Below are 19948 nucleotides of genomic sequence, written 5' to 3'. Positions count from 1 at the left end.
GTAGTTCTAACTTTCTGCTATACACATATTTTTACATATTACCATTTCCATCAAGGCATTTATCATATTTTAGCACACTTTCCCGAAGAAGTTGCCGCCAATGTTTATACTGAACAAAAAAAGAGGGATGTTGTCTTCTTCCATAAACAAGCTTGTACCCATGCAGTAATCAAGCAGTACTCATACTCACTGCAGCACAGATATAGGGACTCCTTCACAAGTTCGAATGGGACCAGTGGAAACATCCCCCAAATAGTTCAATCGGTGTACGAATAGAAAATCAATGGGAACACTAAATCGTTCCTACTGATATTCAACTTGTCCGGACAAACGAAGCTGCAGTTGATAGGTTAGTCGCTTCAGAATGAACCAAAGTGAATGATCGGCTCTGTGAGCATTCCATCAGCCCCTAGTGAGCGATATTACCCACTTTGGGAACCACTGTTGAATGAAACACTGCAATGGATGTTATTCTGAGAAACTAAGCAGAGGATATCAGTTTGTCCAAAATAATATCTCTCTCAGACTCCTCCAATATTTTTCCTTTTGATAAAGCAAGTGGGGGGGGGGGGGTTCCTTTGGTGTTTAGTGAAATGGGTCCTAATTCTGCGATACGTGATACCAAATTATAATCTCTAATGTACACAAATGGATGTCTTTGGGGCTACTATCATTTGAACTTGGTGGAGAAGTTCTCGCGTCCACTCTGCAATATGGAACGAGCTTAACCCTTAAATGCATAGCTTTGCTTGTGTGCAAATAGTCCTTTAAACGTTCATTACTACAGCTTGTTTGAAGATAAAAATTTAGAATCGTCTTTGCACATAAGGTGAGCGCTTAATATTTTCATTTCATATTTTGAATTTCTTAGTAGATGCCCGAATCAACGACAACCACTATTTGTTTGCTGCAGAGCATGTTTAGCTGTGGTTTCAATAATTTGTTAAAATTTTTTTGTTTCCTTTTTTTTTTTTTTATCTTGAAGTTTACAGTCGGAATTTTTATGCTACTATAGTTTGAATCACAAACAAGGTAAGTCATATTATGTGAAAAGTAATATAGCTTCATATAGCTATTTTATATGCAATTTTTTAGGCTATACGTCCTCTTTAAGGCTTGAGTATGAACAGTGTCATTCCAAATAGATTTTTTAAAATAATTTTCCTGCTTTCTACACGTGTCATCAATTATGAAAAAAAAATTATCAGCTCGAAAAAAAAATTATGCATTCCAGGATAAAATCAGTTACTTTTTCTTTGGGGATGTATGTCAAGATATGATAAATGCCTTCATCAAAATGTCCGGTTGCGTAGAAAAATGAGTCATACCTACATTTTATGTGCAAATTCTTTAGTTCATTTTATTTTTTATTTCTTCAGGACAGGCGGTTGAACAAAAAATTCCACTCGTAAATTAATAACAGGTATTTCTATAGCATTTCATTTTGGAAATGAATGTTCACTATTTGAAATTACAGCCTTCAGCTTAAGTTAAGCTGAAGATACTGATGATTACTAGCCGACCATTAAAAGCTTTTCCGGTTTTAAATAAATAGACTACATCATGCGGAAATTTCAAACCTCTCGAGTAGAAATCCAAAGAATTTACGTTGAAGTTATGATTAAGCGTTTTTGAGGAATCCACATTTATCATCACGTGCTACCGTTTGTAAAGAACTTAATGATGTAGAGGCGGAAACGAGAGAATACGCATTGACTGCTCCTCTTGTGATTTCGAGTTTTCTGAAAATCCTAAAGCTTTCATAAAATGTATCCATTAAATACAGGCTGGAAACGATTCAGAATACATCTCTTATGTGTAATGCTGAAACTTTCTTCAAAATGACGGTTCTTATCTTCTCCCAAAGGGAATAACATAATTGCCCGAGTCTCGCTCAATAACAAAAAAGAAGAAGTTATCAAATGAAATTATTTTGAAAAGAGGAAATTAATTCCCTCCGAAAACGATCAGTCATTTTCTAAATGGTGTGAGGAAATTCATGTTTGTTGAGAAAACTTCGGCCTTATTGATTGATTTACGTAAAAATAAAACACTCGTTTACAATGGCCGTTTTTTGCTGTAAATTCCCTGTAATGAATGTTGCGGAAAGTGCAGACGTAATTTGAAGTTAAGAAAAAGCAAACAAAAAATACGCGACGTCAGTATTTCCATTTCTTTCCTCTTTATTTATGCATGCTTTTTAAGGTCTGGTTCTTGTTATCGTTGTTTTTAAAGGGTCTTTAAAAAGTAAAGTCTCTTTAGACAGTCTTGTGGAGGCCAGAAGCCATATCAACTCTATTGCTTGTTTTTCTCATTCAAGTTATTTTTAGTTTAGCGTGTATTTTGAACGTTTTGAAGCTTCGGCTGTTTATTTATTTTCATCGTTCGCCGTAGACTCCACGATGTAATCAGAAAACGGTCGCTTACGTCAACGAGTTACTAAATTATAACAGTCAATGTCAAGGTTTACGATGTAGAAACACTGTAAAATAATTGGATGTATGGGGGAATAGCTTTATCTCCTCAGGGATAATAGCTATCCCCTAATGGGGAATAGCTTTATTACCAGATGTACTCAGACTTATGAGAATGTGTCCTCAATTTTTATGTAATTTCGAACGTCCTCATACGTTTTTGAAATTTCTCATTTTAATGTTTCCGGAACTATTTTTCCTTTTTTAGGAAAATTAAATTTTAAAGCAGAACATTATTGCTTCATCAGTTTGGTGATCTCATGTTTCTTCCTTCCACATATTTACACGCTTTGATCAATCATCGTCGATATTCGAGAGCCTAAGTTGTCTCCTAACAGGACAAATTATTTTCTAACCAAGGTCTCCATTATATGGTACTAGTATGAAGAAGTCAACTTGAAAACTGCTCTGGAAGAAGAAAACCACAATATCCGTTTTGAGAAAACCATTGTTCACTTATGAAGAACTAATGCTGTGCACTGGGGAGTTGGTTACCCTGGGCCATCTCAAAAGCCTCATGGGCCGTGGCCAAAGTTATATTCCATGGAAAGGGGACTTCTACTTGGCTAGAAATAGCAAACAACCAATTTACATACTTTTCAAAATCAACTTGAACAAAAAAAAATAATAATTAAAACATTTTCTTTTATAAGCATTTTTGTTGCTTAGCAAAGCTTTGTTGTTTACAGATGGCGCCACTATAACAACTTAAGCTTTGTTGCTTAACTTTTGAGCATTAGTGTACCTTCCGTTAAGAAATGTACCTTTAGCACCAATTCTCATCATGGAATGGTGCCCGGGTGAGCTCATGCGTTCAGACCGACCAGATTTGCCTCTTCCTTTTCTATTCAATAATAAACAAAATGGGTGAAACAACACTGAATGCTCGATTTCTTAATAAATACACTCGTGCTCAAAAGTTAAGCAACAAACTGATGATTCTCTATCTCAATGGTATGATGATCTGGACAGAAATTACCGCAGAGACGGTAGTGCACTATCGAGATGACATTCTTGCACCATATACTCGTACCATTTCATTCTGTCACGGGACCTGATGGTAATTGAGTACACGTCCTCTCACTCACCGGGTGAGTGCCCTAGACCACTAGACTATAAAGGCAACGAGCATCGCTCTTTCCTTTGAATTCGTGTGATATGAACGGAACCGTACATGGACGGTCGAATCTAACTCAGGCCATATGGTGTATGGAATACCCACCTATTTATTTTTTTACTTAAACTCAATAGCGAATATATTAGACATCCATGGGAAAACATTCAACACTGTTCTCCGTAACTCTTCCTAAAGCCTGTTGGTCAGCTACGAACAAATCTCTCCCTTAAATGTACCCTGATACCGCAAAACGTCATTGATAATCTCATTATTGGTACTCATGCTGGATGCATCCAGCATAGGCGGTCATATCTCATATTGGCCTTCTCCATTGAACTTTTTGTGGCTCAATATATGATTGTTGTTTTCTTATTCGCCAATTATTCGATTTTCGATTTTATATTTTCTTTGTAATTTCACCAGAGTATGTTCTTTGCCCCATCATATGATCTGTGTAAACTTCAACAAAAAAAAAATAATAATTAAAACATTTGCTTTGATAAGCATTTTTGACTTTGTTGCTTAACTTTTAAGCATTAGTGTACCTTCCGTTAAGAAATGTCCCTTAAAAAATTTTCTGTACGTATTAAAAGAAGCTGTTTTCGTTAGAGAATAATTGTTCTTTGTTGTTATAGAGGCGCCATCTGTAAACATGTGAAAGCGATGTAGCAAAGAGGTGCGTCTTTATTACTAAGTTTCGAAATCTTATAAACCTAGATATATATCGTAAATTTTCTGAATCGTAAATTTTTGTGTAAAAACTTTCGAAAATAATTTTTCGATTCTATTTTCCCGAGGAGGAAACAAAAATAAAACACTGGGGTAAATGTATTTAATGATAAATATTCACTCTAATGAAATCAATGTCTACTGTGAGGGTTTGTAACACCATCTAATACCTCAATTTAAGAGTGAAAATGAATTTGTTTTTCCGCCAATGCGAAGAAAGTATTAAATGGAGCAATCTCTCTCAACTCGAACGCTGTTAATGTCCTTTTTAGGCTAATATCCTCACCCGCCCGCCCGCACGATATCCATTCAAGTGTTACTTTCTAGATCTTACCGATTTATGGAAGAAAAAACATTACCGAAACGCCCTTTCTACGTCCATAAATAGGGAACGGACCTCAATTGACTGAAATGTTTTTTCAGGAAACGAAGGCAGAAAAAAAATATCAATTTCTTTTACCCCTATAAATTATATATATACGTAAAAATAATAAATAGCTTCTATCTTACATTAGGGATATTCACTTAGGGGCTAACTGTTTCATCAGATAGTAGAATATCTGACGCAACATTTCATGGGTTTCTCAGCTAATATCATTTTGAAGTGTTTATCTTTCTTAGTCGTTCAATAAGTCATGAAGCTAATAGGGGTAGTCGGGAATCAAAGCGATAGTGAGTAGCTCCAGACCAAGTTAAACAGGATTGCCGCATGGGCAAATGAATGGAGCATGGCGTTTAGCGTTGACAAGTGCATGGTCTCTTATTTTCCAGCTTCAGTTATCGGTTTAGACTCCTCATTTTGATTCGAACAACCTACGTTTCTCTTACGAGTTGAATGGTGTCACTATCCCGGATGCAACTAGGGTCACCGGTTTGGGAATATTCTCATTGACGAGCGGCTTGGGTTTCCTGAACATTGTACAACGGTGGTCAAAATAGTGAATATAATGTTCGCGCGCGGTTTCATCCTTACAAATGTTTGTATTCGCGTTCTACACCTCCGCGTTCTCCTAAAGTCATTCTTCCGTTTTCCCGAGGCTTAGTTCATCCTAGACTGGAGTATGCTGTAAGGTTTTGGGAACCATACCTACAGAGAGACATAGACTTGGTTGAGGGGTTGCAGAGGAGAGCCACGCGTGTCCATGGTACACGGGGCTTGAGTTACGAAGAGAAACTTCATTAAAGATGTTTACATTGTAAGAACGCAGGTGTTGGAAGGGATATGATCAAAGTGTTCAAAATTTTCAACGGGATGGAAATTGAATGGACCGCGAATTAAATATATGTCTTCAATCGACTGCTTTGAGAAGGAAACACCAGTATCGATTGGTAAGGGAAAAGTCTAGGTTGCAGTGTGCAAGGAATTTTTCTCTAGTAGGGTTGTTAATAAATGGAATAGCTTACCCCGGGGTAGTAAATTCTAACACAACTAACACGTTTAAAAAGGAATACGATAAACATGTTGGGGTATATCGAGACGCTCTATCCATACTTAGAATAAGACACCCACAAATATTTTTTATGGGCATTGTAGAATATTTTATGATATATAATATATAGTTTTTAGGTTTTATGATTGCTTTTTTAATTTGGTTGAAGTATTTTTGAAATAGATGACATTCATATTTGTTATGGGCATCTTTTTCTCAGCCACCTCGTTGGGCATTGTGGCCTTGGATTTGTATTTGTATAATGGTATTATTTCAAGACTAAATAACACTATAAATTTCCGATAGTGTTGTTATGCTCTATAAAAAATTATAATAAGAAAATATTGTGGGTTATTTATGGCAGTACTAAATAATTTTGATGAGAAAATATTTGTCTTCTTAGTGCAACAACTGCATAAAACATTTATTCTACATTATATGTATTTTCAAGTCTCCTGATCTATCGAAGGCTTTACTGTCGCTAGATGGCCACGTAAGTATAGCAATTCAGGTCTATTATAATGGTAAGATAAAAGTAGAAATTTCGAAATTTTCTAGTTGAAATCAGGAGAATCAGTTATAAGAGAAGTAAGAATCAAACGAAATGTTGACTCCTTCTTTCACAAAAAAAGCCGTATTGTTAAAATTTGATGGAAAAACATTCGCCTTGTCAGAGTAAGTAGTCATGTTTCTTTCAAGTGGAAAAGTATGTCGGAACGCGTTAGGAATTCATGGCTTTTCCTTGTTATTTACCTTTGTCATTTTTTACAGTTTCTTCTTCATTCTGTTAATATCAAGCAAAGGATTATCGCTACTCCAAATGGAAAAGAATTGTAATTTTCACATAAAAACTAATAGTAGCAGTATCCTACTGTATTAGCACTTATGGCCCTGACATCAATAGTACATTACTCATAAAGTTTTTATTAGAATGACAAGCAAGGTGGTGATGTAATATCCTTCGCAATCAGTAAAGTAGATAAAAAATATGTGATCTAGAGCTCGACACAAAATACGTATTGTATTATTCGGTGTGTATCTGCGAATAACTTGACATTCGTTATTATTTATTTGCAGCCATAAGGGATAAATAATGATTTAGGTTAATAGTGAGTTGGAGCAAATAGATATTTAACCTTGAATTCCATCCTAGAGGAAGAATGAGTCCATTTTTTTATACTAAATAAATACTTATATCGTCAGGCAATTGAAACTATATCAGTTCCATACACACGACACATAGCGAGAACATTAAATGGCCAACTCATTCTTTCCAATAAACTAATAAGAAGACTCTCATAAATTAAATCTTTGAGTATCACCAGCTGCCTCAAGCCATTCATTTACTACAAACTGGCAGAATGCCAAGTGATTGTTTAATGAAGATAGAAATATTTCAATATAGATAAGATAATTTGTTTATTCAGTTAAAAGTCAGACTTATACAAAGCATTTTAGGGTTAAGTTAGCTTGTGAGCCCCGAAAAATAATGATTGTTATACGTTTATCGGTACAAATAATAACAGGAAAAAATAAATAAATCCGTATACATATAATATACAGAAATAAGTGACAACGGGCATGGAGTTGATAGATTTTAAAAAATCTGATGAAACCTCAAAATTCCAGAATCGATAAAAAATTCAGAATTTTACAATTGTGATGAAAATTCAGAATAAATGTGAAAGAAATAGTTTCGAAATTGATGACAATTTTCACAGAATTCCAGAATTGATGACAATTTTCACAGAATTCCAGAATTGATGACAATTTTCACAGAATTCCAGAATTGATCAAAATTTTCATAGAATTTCAAAATTGATCAAAATTTTCATAGAATTTCAAAATTGATCAAAATTTTCACAGAATTCCAGAATTGATCAAAATTTTCACAGAATTCCAGAATTGATGAAAATTTTTATCAATTTTGAAATTTTGTGAAAATTATTCTAAACAGTATTCCAGATTACTGTAACTTCAGATTGAAATGGTTACTTTTTTATGACATTTTTAAACATTTGTAAATGTATATAGTAGCAGTAATTCACCTCGCACTAGTGTTTCAATAATTTTAAGTAATTTTACGTCAGTAAAACATCAGATATCTTAGACGTAAAAACAGGAAAATGGTATTCTAAGGAAATATATATTTGGCGTTACCCCTGAATCAAAAAAGTTAAATTCAATTTAATATGGTAGCAATAGTTTTTCCCTTTTTAATTGGATACATAACACATACAGTTATGATATAGTCCTTGAAAAAGTGTTTTTCTGTCAAAACAAAGTCTAATTTGAAATGACTCCAAAATCTGCGGTGAGATGTCAATGACGTTTGTAGAAAAGGAAAAAAAAAACATTCATTTGTAACACAGGAAATGCGTTTTCCACTCTCTATGCTATATTTAAACTTCATTTTTTGAAAGCTTGAGAATAATTACTCGGCAATATGCACAAGTGTCGACGGAAACCGTGAAGGCAAAGCTTTTAATTGGCTTACGTGGCATATTATTCCACTTGAGATTCTCGAGAGATCACACTTTTCTTCGAAAATTAGGTTTTAATTGCTATGGTATTTGCACATTTTCCGCACTTTAAATATCATTTTCTTAAGTACAGTCGACTTCGTCTATAACATAACCCATTGGTGATTCAAGAAGTGTATGCTATACGCAAGGCCTCGAAATTAGCTTATATAGCTGTATGTATGCAAAACCCCATTATTGAGATTTTCTCGGACGAAATAAATTTATGCAGCACGTAATTAAATTCAATACTGAATAAATATTTTTGGTTGATATCTCTTGAGGAATTTGGAAAATTTATTGGAATACATTACATATACAGGATATACTATATAGAACATGCATACATTTTTTTTCTATTTAATTTATTTCACTGGTATTATTTGAGTTTATGCTAATTGTTTTCATTCAAACAGGCATTCTGTGAGTATTTCTGCAGTAAAAAAGAAGCAACTAATGTTTGGGAATTCTACTTCTCTCTCTCTCTCTCATTAATCATGCTTTTACATAATTCGTAAAACAGTGCAATTTCTAGGAAACAGTTATTTTCCGGATATAACTAGTGCAATTTCTGCTTTTACCTATCACAATACTGCCATCTATCAAGTGATCCAAAAAGTAAGAGAAAATAGTGAACAGTTAATAATCTGAAGACCATAATTCTTGCAGTTTTCACTGAAAGCTTAGGAAATACATAGAAAATTTTCAAACTAACACAATTTTTTTAATTTACTGTTAGAATAACTATATTTATTACCAACAGGTGGCGCTTACCTGTAGACCAGTGTTTCCCAAAGTGGGAGATGGAATGGTCCAAGGGGGCGATAGAACCTACTGATTTAACATAGGATCTTATGGGTTTACTTGAGTTGGGGGGCGATGAGAGGAAAACATTTCTGATGAAGGGGGCGATGAAACAAAAAGTTTGGGAGACTATGCTGTAGACCATCACAGTGCTGATGCAGTTGATGTAATTTTATTTTAGTATTAAATTTTTCAAGATAATAAAACTTCTCACGGCATTTTATGCAAAAAAAAGCACCAAACAAAATAAATAATAACACCAAGATATCACCTGCATACACTACATGTTGCACAGATATGTCAGTTTTTTTACTCCATCTTTCCAGGTTTTTGTTTACAGAGTATGTTATATCCAAACTCTCTATTTTCTAGGTTAAGAGAATGTTTTTGGTATAATATATCCACTCACACACACAGTATATGTTTTAAGCGGGGAGTATGTAATAGCAGAAGCAAACATTTAGGGAAGTGAATGGATAAAAAATCGGGAATATAAGAATCGCATGTCACATCCAGAGCACGTTATAAGTGTCCTCGACTGTGTTCAATTTATGAAGAAACCAAATATATGTTTAAAAAAAATTAATGATATAAATTCTCTGCTGATCATTATGCTCTCATTCCATTTGGAAGCTTAATTGAAAATTGTGAATATTTATAGTCCTCAATTCATCGTATAGCCCAAACTATGGCGATGGTGAATATTGCGAGAATGATCATTCAAGTGGATCTTCATGCCTCGATCTTATGACGACAGTTTGTTTACCGAGGAAGATGTGATGTTTGTAGTAATAATAATGAAGAGGTATTTACACGGGAATTCCATTATGGAGGATTTCTAGGTAGGGTACTTAAGATATTTGACAAGAGAGGAAATTTCAATTACATAGTGTACCGGATTAACACGACAACGCGTCAAGAGCGAGTATTTAATTATGTGTCAAAAATTCATGTGAGCATCGGCATTATGGTGAATGAAAATCAATGAGCATCTTCCTTTTCAGCATTAGATTTTTTTCGTCGAATCGGATGTTAAAGGAGAATTGGGATTTTAACAAGAGATTAAAACTTCTAGCGCTCATCAGAGCTGTAGCGGTGCATGCGCTATATTTGCGTTTGCAGTATTCCATCCGCCGCAGAGCTATACAGGCTGTCCCAAATTGTTTGCATAACAAATGTCTCTGCAACCGTTGACTTTAGAAATACACTTTCAGTAACAAAAAGTTTTCAAATGACGCGAAATTACTTGACATCTCAAAATTTGTTTAAGGATCGTATACATAAAACAATGAAGAAATTAACTTTTCATGCAGCCCCCGTGTGATAAAGCTTCTAATTACTGAAATGTAGAGCCCGCTTATACAAAACATTTCATATTTTTAAATGCAATATTTATAGAGGTATTTAATGCATAACATCACTCTTTTTTGAAACTTATTCTGTGTTGGCAAGTTTTCATTGGCTCAAAAGTTGCTATTTTTAGGGCCTCTATACACATAGAATGAACTCAACCATTTTATTTTTTTTATTCACAATAAATAACAATTAAATTTTTTGACAATTATTTTGGCAGTTTCAAAATTTTTACAACTTTGAAATTAAGGGGATTCCTACCTTTTAACTTGGCAAAAAATGTTGTCATGCAGAAATACTATTAAAAATAATAATTATCCATTGATTTATTTCAAATTTTTATCACATATTTTTGATTGAGTGTGCTATCCTACACCAATGTAAAATTTTACATATCTCTAATACTCAATGTTTTACAAATTTTCGAAAAAACGCATTAAAACAGCTTGCACGCATGATAAAATTACATGAAATCAAATTCAATAAAAAATTATTCAAAATAAAGAAAACTGTTGAGTTCATTAAATGATGAAAAAGATGTGAGATTCATTCGTAAATACTTAGATTATATATTTTTATTTTAAAATTTAAAATTTGAATTTGAATAAGATTGAGTAGATAAAATCTCAATCTTTTTCATCATTTTATGAACTCAACAGTTTTTTTGAATAATTTTTTATTCAATTACATTTATTTCATGCAATTTTATCATGCATGCCAGCTGTTTTTAATGGATTTTTTTTGAAAATTTGTAAAAAGTAGAGATATGTCAAATTTTTCGTTGGCTAGCATACTCAATCAAATATACGTGAGAAAAATTTGAAATAAATCAATGAATAATTAATATTTTTAATGATATTGCTAGATAAGAAAGTTTTTTACCATTTTAAAAGCTAGGAGACCCCTTAATTTATGTCTCGCTATTTGTAGGCCGCACCTTCAAGCATTGGTAATTAATACTAGAAAATATCAAAGTCAAATGTCTCCGATAATATTGCATTCAAAAATATGAAATTTTTTTTGATGACGTTATTTGTTTGAACTTAAATTTCAATATCATTTCTTATCTGTTTTTTAACTGTCGGCTTGTAATTTTTGTACTTAGGAAATACATCATACATACTTCACGTGAACATTCACAATAAACTTTCACGTTCTTTATGAAAAGTAATCACTTGCTCATGACAAAACTCGTCATGACAAACAGAATCAATATCGGCTGTTCCAAATTTTTTGCATGGTGCTTATCTCTGCAGCCGTTGACTTCAGTAATATGTTTTCAATTAAGAAAAAAGCTTTCAAATCAGCTGCGGTTACTCAAAATGTCTTAAATTCCCCAAGGGGTCGTACACATAATAAAATTAAATTAATTAACTTTTTATGTAGAATTCTCACAGCCGCATTTACATTTCAATGACTGAAAGTTTTAAAACACAGGGTCTACAAAGAAAGTTAATTTTTTTTTATTATTTTGCATAGGATCCCTTGGGAAATTTAAGATATTCTGGGTTACCGTAGGTCATTTGAAAGCTTTTTGTAATCGAATATATATTTCTGAAGTCCATGGTTGCAGAGGTAACTGCGGTGAAAACAATTTTGAACAGCCTGTGTTGATTCTGTGCGGGATGACGGTTCATCATGAGCATGGTATCAGTTTCCATTAAGAACGTGAAAATTCAATGTGAAGTTTCACGTGAAGTATCAATGACGAATTTATCCCAATACAGAAATTGAAAGCCTACAATTAAAAAAACAGATACGAAATGAAATTGAAATTCAAGTTTGAACGAATATCGTCATTACGGTGACGACTATCACGTTGTAGTTTGCCACATTTTCACTGAGAAATCTAAATCTTTCTAACTTTAATTTGCTCATAAAAAAACCTCTCCCTAAAAGATGAGATCGAGCAAGACCTAAAATTATGAGAATTTTTATTGCTATTAAAATCTAATTTTTTATTGACGCATATATAACTTTCCTCTTTTTTATTCCTCATATCTCAAAAAAGTTTCCCAATTAAAGTTTGCTTAAAAAAGTTTGCTTTAAAGCTTAAAAAAACTTTCACTTTTTATGACGATTTTTTTTGTATACAAAGTATTTGCTTCATAAACTTCGTTAAAATATGCGCCAACACGTTTCAAATATTTTATAAAAGCTAAAATTAATTTAGTTTAAAGAGATATTATTTTTGAACGTTCACTGAGTTGCAAATAAGTAACTGATGAAATGCAAGAATTTTTTCCAGACCAGGAATAATTACAGTACTAGACGAAGTTATGTGATAGGTAGGACCAGTGACGACCAGTAAGATGAAAACACGCAAGTCGGGGTACAGATTTCCGTAGAAATGCACATATGAATATTAGTTAATTCAGACAAAATTTCAAGAATAAAACTGATCTTTTTCTTTGATATGAGTATATGACTATACAGGCTGGCCCAAAAATTATTTGCACAGCAGATATCTCTGTGCAACCGTTTACTTCAGGAACATACTTTCAATTTCAAAAGTTTTCAAATGACATGCAGATACTCAAAATCATTTGTTTGAGAGATCGTGTACATAGAAAAATAAAGAAATCAACTTTTTATACAGTGTGCTCAAAAACCCAATCAGAAAAATTTTGCCCGGTTTTTCTGAGGAAAACAAAAAAAAAATTCCACGTTTCTAACTGCAATATTCGATGAAATATTTGAGTTCAAAAAAAGTTGAGATATATGAAATATTTAAATGCGTTGAAATATTTGAGTTGAGAAAGATTGGGGAAGAACAGTATATATATATAAAAATGCTTTTTTCCCCTCATTTATGCTGTTCTGTCCCAATTTTTCGATTTTTGAATCTAAATATTTCAGGAAATATTACACTTAAATTCATCAACAATGTTGAACTAATTTATGCCATTTTCAATCATTTTTATTATTATTATTTTTTTAATATATCCCATCGACCAAAATCATTTTTTTAGTTTTAATTCCGACTTTTTTATTACATTCGGTCCCAGTGATTTTGGCTTAGCAAGTCTATAGATTAGTGTTCTTAAAAAATAAAAAATAAATAGAAGAAATCTCGAATAAAACTGTCTGAACTAGAATCTAGATCTCTTTTAATGAAAATCGAACTCTTGAAATGTACGTCGTTAGCATTGATTTTTCTAGATTCACTTACATTGAAATATCATTTAAGAAACGTAAAATTCTTCGAAAACGAGAATCTAATTGCCGTATGGTAAGGAGAGAATTCCAAGAAAACTTTCACCCGTTTTAATTTTAAATGCCGTTAAAAAGCAAGTACTCTTGTGTTCTTATTCAATTATAAATGTGAAGATTTTAAATTTTAATACAGCTGTACAAAATGTGCAAAAAAAATCGTAGAAAAATATATATTTTTTTTACGAATCTAGATCTCTTTAATATAATCAATAAAAATATATATATTTTTATATATTAATGTCATATATATTAATTATACAGATAATGTCTATATAACTATTTAAAAAATAAATAGATTTATCTTTAGTGAAAAAAATAGATCTTTATCTATTTTTGATTATTAGTCTTTATCTATATTATATCCAATACACAATGGATGTGAAGACTAAATTTATCTAAAATAGATATATAAATTCTATTTTAGAGTCAATAGCACCAAGCAAAAAAAAAAAAGAGATACAGTAAACGCCGCTTATTAAAATCACGGTTAATGTTATCATTTGGGTATTGTTATGAATTTAACCATGTACGGAACGGAGGAATGACATAGTATGGGGAAAAGATTCATTTATCTGGTTTACGTTATTCTTTTTTTTCATCGAAAGTTTTCTTTTTCCCTTTTACATATTTTGAAGGTTTTACTAGATTAATTTTTTCCTGTAAGTTTTTGTTATCAATATACAAGTCAATGTGAGACATCAGAAGTCTCTTTTATTGACAGAAATTTCCGTCATTCGCAGTTTTTCGGCCAGAAGACTTATAAAATCTATAGAACTATTAACACATTTTGATTATTAACTGCGTCACGATGTAAGTGCATCATGATTTGCTTTTTGTGATTTAATTAAATGTACCGTGAATTAAAAAAAGAATCGTAATTCGTGATGCACATCAATATTTTCGCATTCTGATTCCCCCCAATTCCTGAATTAAAAAGAAAAGGAGAGGATTTTAGCTTAAACCAAAAAAAAAATTTCTTTTAAAACAATTGAAAAATTCACAATTTAAAATTTAGAAATCTGTTATGTGGGAAAGAGAAAACGGAGTTGTCCCCGTTTACATTTGTATCGTTCAACCATATATATCTCATTATATATATGCTCATCATGCTTACAATCGTGATTTTTTCGGATATAATTATCAATTGATTATTGGTATCAGAAACCTTTAGTCCCAATGTGACCACATTAAGCGGCGTTCACTGTATAGCTGTCTTAAAAAAAACTGCCTTCGCTTCATTGTGTTTCTTCTTAAAATGAAAGATAATAGTGTCATTAACAGCCTAGTTAACTGGCCATTCATCGTGAAGTAGGCCAAAAAAATTATTTTCGCGGATACTGCTTAAAAAGACGATTCTCGGGAAAAGCGTGAATGCGATTTAAGATCAAGAACTAACGAGAAAAATTTTCCATTGAAATACACAGAGATGAGAAAAAGCTCCGTCTCTCTCTCACTTTCTCTCTTCTACACTTTCACACTTTCACTCTTCAACCGAAATTTAATTAAACCCTTAGAAAGCGCTTTAATAGTTCGTGCTCTTCTATCTATCTATAAGTGAAGGAAAAAACGAAAAAAAATACAATTTTATTTTTTATTTATTTATTTTTTAATTTTTTGAATTTTTCACGAATTTCTAGGAAGGGTTTCTATTGCAGTTATTCTCTAACAAGAAATAGCTCGATTTTTCAAGAAAAGGACTCGATTCACTTTGATGGAAGAGAAAGAGAGAGAGAGAGAGAGAGAGGATTCTTTGGAAAATGTCCAGGAGGATTTTCTACTGGATCTGAAGAAAAAGGAAATGAGATCGATACGCTAAATGTTTAGGATGATTCCCGGAAACAAGTAAAAAAATGGAAAGAATTCCAGCTTCCGTCCTTTTTACGCTATTTGTTGTTGTTCCGCTATGCGCTCCTGTGAACCGTTCATTGAATTGAAGGCAATGACTCCATATAGCACTGAACGCTATATCAAAACATACTCCATCGCTACAATTATTCTTTTCTATATATTTTTTTTTCAATACATATATATAGGATGAATAATCTCTCTCTTGTGTTTCTGAGGTTTTTGTTTTTCTTTGTTCTTTAAGATAAGTCAATATTTAACGCAGCTCCGGGAATCGTAGGAAAAAAAAAGGATTGTCTTTTTCCGTGTTGTTATTCTTTTGGATCATTGACGTTGGTAAACATTAAAGGGATGTTGCCTTGATCTCTCAACAATTTGTCATTCGACTGATTAGATGTGGTGAAGATTTGATATCGTGTGTTTCTTTCAATCTGTTGAAATTCTTAGAAATATTTTTACTACAATTATGATAGAAAGTATTAAACTATGATAGAAAATAGTAAATTGATGAATTATGATAGATATACACGAAAGTCTGGATGCCAAGCAGAGATGGATGAAGCTCGGAAAGAATATCATATGCCTCTGAGGGTAATCGAACAACCAAACAATTAAAATCTGGGTGAGTGCTCTACTATTGAGCTATAAATGACCGACATTCTCTTCCATTACAGCGTATATTTGCGCCGAATGGGACTGCGTATGGGCAGCCTGCTAATTCAGTCAATTCCTCTTTCCGGCAGCAGCCCCCAAATAACGAGACATAGACAAACACGCCATTTGGGAGGGCTGATTATGACGTGCATTAATAGTTGTGACCATAAGACATTACACTCAGAACTCGACCAGAAATACTGTTTCATCAATTGCGAATTTCTTATTATCAATTTCTGAGTTTAAAGTGCATTTTATGCTTATTTTAACTTCCAGTTTCTTACTACTTTTTAAATTCGAGTTCTCTATTAATTCTTAACTTTTCGGTATGCAGTATTATTGTTGTTTTAAGTTTTTTAATGTCATGTCACCAGTATTCTAACATGTTACTTCAACTCAAATGTAATATGGCATAATGGAATATCATGAACAAACCAATGCTATTTTTGTCGCAGTCGTCTGAATAGCCATAATATACGAACACGTCATTTTTACCTACCCATTTCATTAAAGTTTCCTTTTAGGGGAATCCTTGCATGGGGAGGGGGGAAGAAAAAAACGAATTTCATTAAAAAAAAATTGGAGGTTATATAATGAATTAAGTTAACATATCGAGACATATTTTTTGTGAATATCACTGTATTTCCAATTATGGTAGCATGTACTATATGAGGTACAAAGTAAACCTCTGGAAATGTATATTTAAGACTGAAAGGATATCGAAATACTGTATTTTTAAGTTCGTGAAATACATTGGTTGTGTGCGCATAATATTTATACTGAATAGTCTATAGCCATTTGCCCAAAGATGTAATAATGACGAGTTGGGGTTATTTTGTTATTAAGCTTCATACAGAATATGACGAGTTTTATTGACTTCATGACTCGCTGCAGGATCCTTTTGCTGTCAAGATGTTTCGTCGGAAGTGATTCCAAATATGCAGCTAAGGAAAATAGTCACCTATATTTATTTTGTTTTCTTCTGGTTCGAGACTCACCTTCTGACGGTGGCCAAGTCTCCCCTCTCTACAGATATTAGGAATTTTTTCTCATCATACGTCAGTTGTCCGTGAGATCTGGAGGCTGGTAACAACTGTAAGACGTCCTCCTCACCGGCCATCGCCATCTGGGGAGGGCAGTGTCCATTCAAACAGTCGCCAATTGCCGCTTCCTCATCTCCCACTGCGTCTTCTTTTTCCATCCTGTCTCTATGGCTACCGCAGCAACCTATGTATCCGTCATCATCGTTGCAAACATTCTCATCGGTAGTTATCCTACAAATTCAAACCGAAACCATCAATAACTATTGAAATTATAGCTTACGAAATGTAGTGTGTTTTAAAAGTATATATAACGAGTATTTTTTGAATGAAATATGAACGAAAGTAACATCCAAAAAAAAGTATTGATACATGATCATAGAACTAATTAACATGCGCCGTCGCAATAATTTTGACATGAATAACAAAATTACAATTTCAGTTATAAATGTGAGCGTTTAAAAAATGTTTTCTCAAAAGTATAGAAAAAAATCTGTAAAATAGTGATTTCCCAAAGAAGTTTTACAAATTTGCATAAAGTTGGATCACACACGGACAGCAATTCGTTTGTAAAGTTGGTCTGTGAAATCCAACTTTATGCAAATTTGTTAATCTTCAAATAGGAAGTTCGAGTAAAATGGAGCACCACTTTTATTTCTTCGATAAATTCCAATTTAAAACATTATAGAAACTTGAAACTGGCTTTTCTATAAAATTTAGATTCTTGTCTTTGCATTGACACGTACATCGTCGTAAAAACAGTCAGGGTAGGAGGCCCACAAAACGAACAGGACACATACTATTTCTCTCTCTCTCTAGACCTTTTTCCTTTTCTATTTTCCAAACTTTCCATCTTGTGAAGAGGTATTCTAACCCAATTCAGATAATCCGTATAGTATTTCATTTACCCGACACACCATCTGTGAAAAAATAGCGCTCCATCTAACCGGAGAGAAGCACTAGCTAAAAATGAGCACAGTGCAATAAAATAAAACACTTATGATGCTTATTGTACTTAGTTTCAAATTGTTGGACACATTTGCAGTATTTCATAAACACTTTTGAAAACTTGTTTAAGTACATTTCTAGAAGTGGAAAAACAAACACTGCATTTTGCTATAGCAGCCGTTATGATGACGACAGCCGAGCGACACTGACTCTGGCATAACGGGGACATTTTCGAAGTTCTGTATTACTGCTTCACTTCGACCATGCTTGAAGGCTGAGAAAACCCGGTATTCCATATTATCCGACTATTCCATATAATACCCGCAGTTCCTCAAATTGTTATTCATATCAAAATTATTGAACATATTTTAAGAAGATATATTTTAATAAGTTTTATAATAGCTATAAAACTTTTTTGGATATGTCGCTTTCGCTCATTTCTTTTTTTAAAAATTATTCTTTACACTTTGAGACGCACTTTACACAATGATTGCTATAATATGCAGTGGCTACAAATAATTCGCATCGCACAGAACTCGTTTTTTAGACAACGATATCAGTTGCACGAGCGTTATAATGAAAATATGCACTTGTGAAAAATTCCCCGAGAAATCAGAAGACTGGCTTTCTGATTTGAACTAAAGTAAGCTTTACCGAAGAATATTTTTCAAAATATGAAAGAAGAATCCAGTCGATTTATATACAGATTTATAGTAGGAATAAATGATATATGAATACCAAAAATTTTATGATCTATTTTCTTCACTTTTGATCGTATCGGACTTCTTGATTTTTTTTCCCTTATAAGTGAATGATTGCTATATCTTTATCGTCTTTGACGATATAGAATATAGCCTAAAGAGCCGATTAGGCATCAAACGAGAAAAAAGCAAAAGAAGAGTTTCAGAAAAGAAAAACCGTATTGATTTTTTGTATATCTCTTGGAAAGAAGCGTCTGTATCTCGAATGTCATTCACAGTATGACAGGGATAATGCTTTTCCATCGCAAATAGAACCTAAAATACTATGGAAATACAGTAAGATTCCTCTTTTGCGGACACCGGTGGGACAAAAAGGTTCGTCCGTAAAAGAAGGGTGGCCGTTAATCCGGAGTTTGAAATGAATAGTTTTTGCTAGGGAACATTATTATTTGGCAGTAAAAGAGGGGTGTCCGTCAAGAGGAGTTTTACTGTAATTTAGGGTTTAGCATTCGAAAATAAAAAAATCTCATAATCACCGACCATTTTGGAAAGTTTGATAAATTTTGTGAATTTACCGCATGTATCGGTGATTATGCATAATTCCTAGCTTGTATTGGTAAATATGATAAGTCGTCAATGAAATACACCGGCCAATATGAATGGATCTACTAAAATCTAATCAATGAAATCTACATTTTGTTCAAACTTCGATCGGTGATAATTATGTTTAAAAATGTTAAGAAAATTAAAGTTAAGAGACATAATAATATATACTTTTTTTTCCTTATAATACTTACTTTCATTTCATTTAATTTCATGGCGAAATATTTAGAGTGCACGCATCATGGGAGTACGCATGATTTCTTTCATAGTTATCATACTTACCAATTTCATTAGGGAGTTATGCATAATCACTGGTAAAAGTTACGAATGTGCGAAATTTTAAGAAACTTACTGACATGATTGGTGATTATGCTTGATAACCGGCAGTTATGGACAATTAATCAAAATATTTAACATTTTACCTTACATAAAATAAAAATTGTTTTTTCGGGTTCGAAGACCGTCGTCCGTTTGAGTTTGTTCTCAACGTTTCCCCAACACTAGTGGTTGGC

General features: G+C 32.9%; 1 protein-coding gene across 1 annotated transcript in view; it reads right to left on the bottom strand.

Moving 5' to 3' along the window:
- The window catches only part of LOC149078941 (transient receptor potential-gamma protein-like), a 140741-nt gene that overhangs the window by 63026 nt on the left and 57767 nt on the right, over positions 1-19948 (bottom strand). Inside the window, exon 2 of the mRNA XM_089240470.1 lies at positions 17143-17418. Coding sequence (XP_089096596.1) covers positions 17143-17345 — 203 coding nt within the window. The 5' untranslated portion in view covers positions 17346-17418. The remainder of the gene's footprint in view (positions 1-17142; positions 17419-19948) is intronic.

Source organism: Pholcus phalangioides, unplaced genomic scaffold, assembly GCF_987345545.1.
Source record: "Pholcus phalangioides strain wild (caught in Gottingen) unplaced genomic scaffold, Ppha-v1.0 ptg000013l_1, whole genome shotgun sequence".
In the NCBI taxonomy this organism is placed as follows: domain Eukaryota; kingdom Metazoa; phylum Arthropoda; class Arachnida; order Araneae; family Pholcidae; genus Pholcus; species Pholcus phalangioides.
The sequence above is the reverse complement of the archived record's forward strand: the minus strand, read 5'-3'. Positions and strand labels throughout refer to the sequence as shown.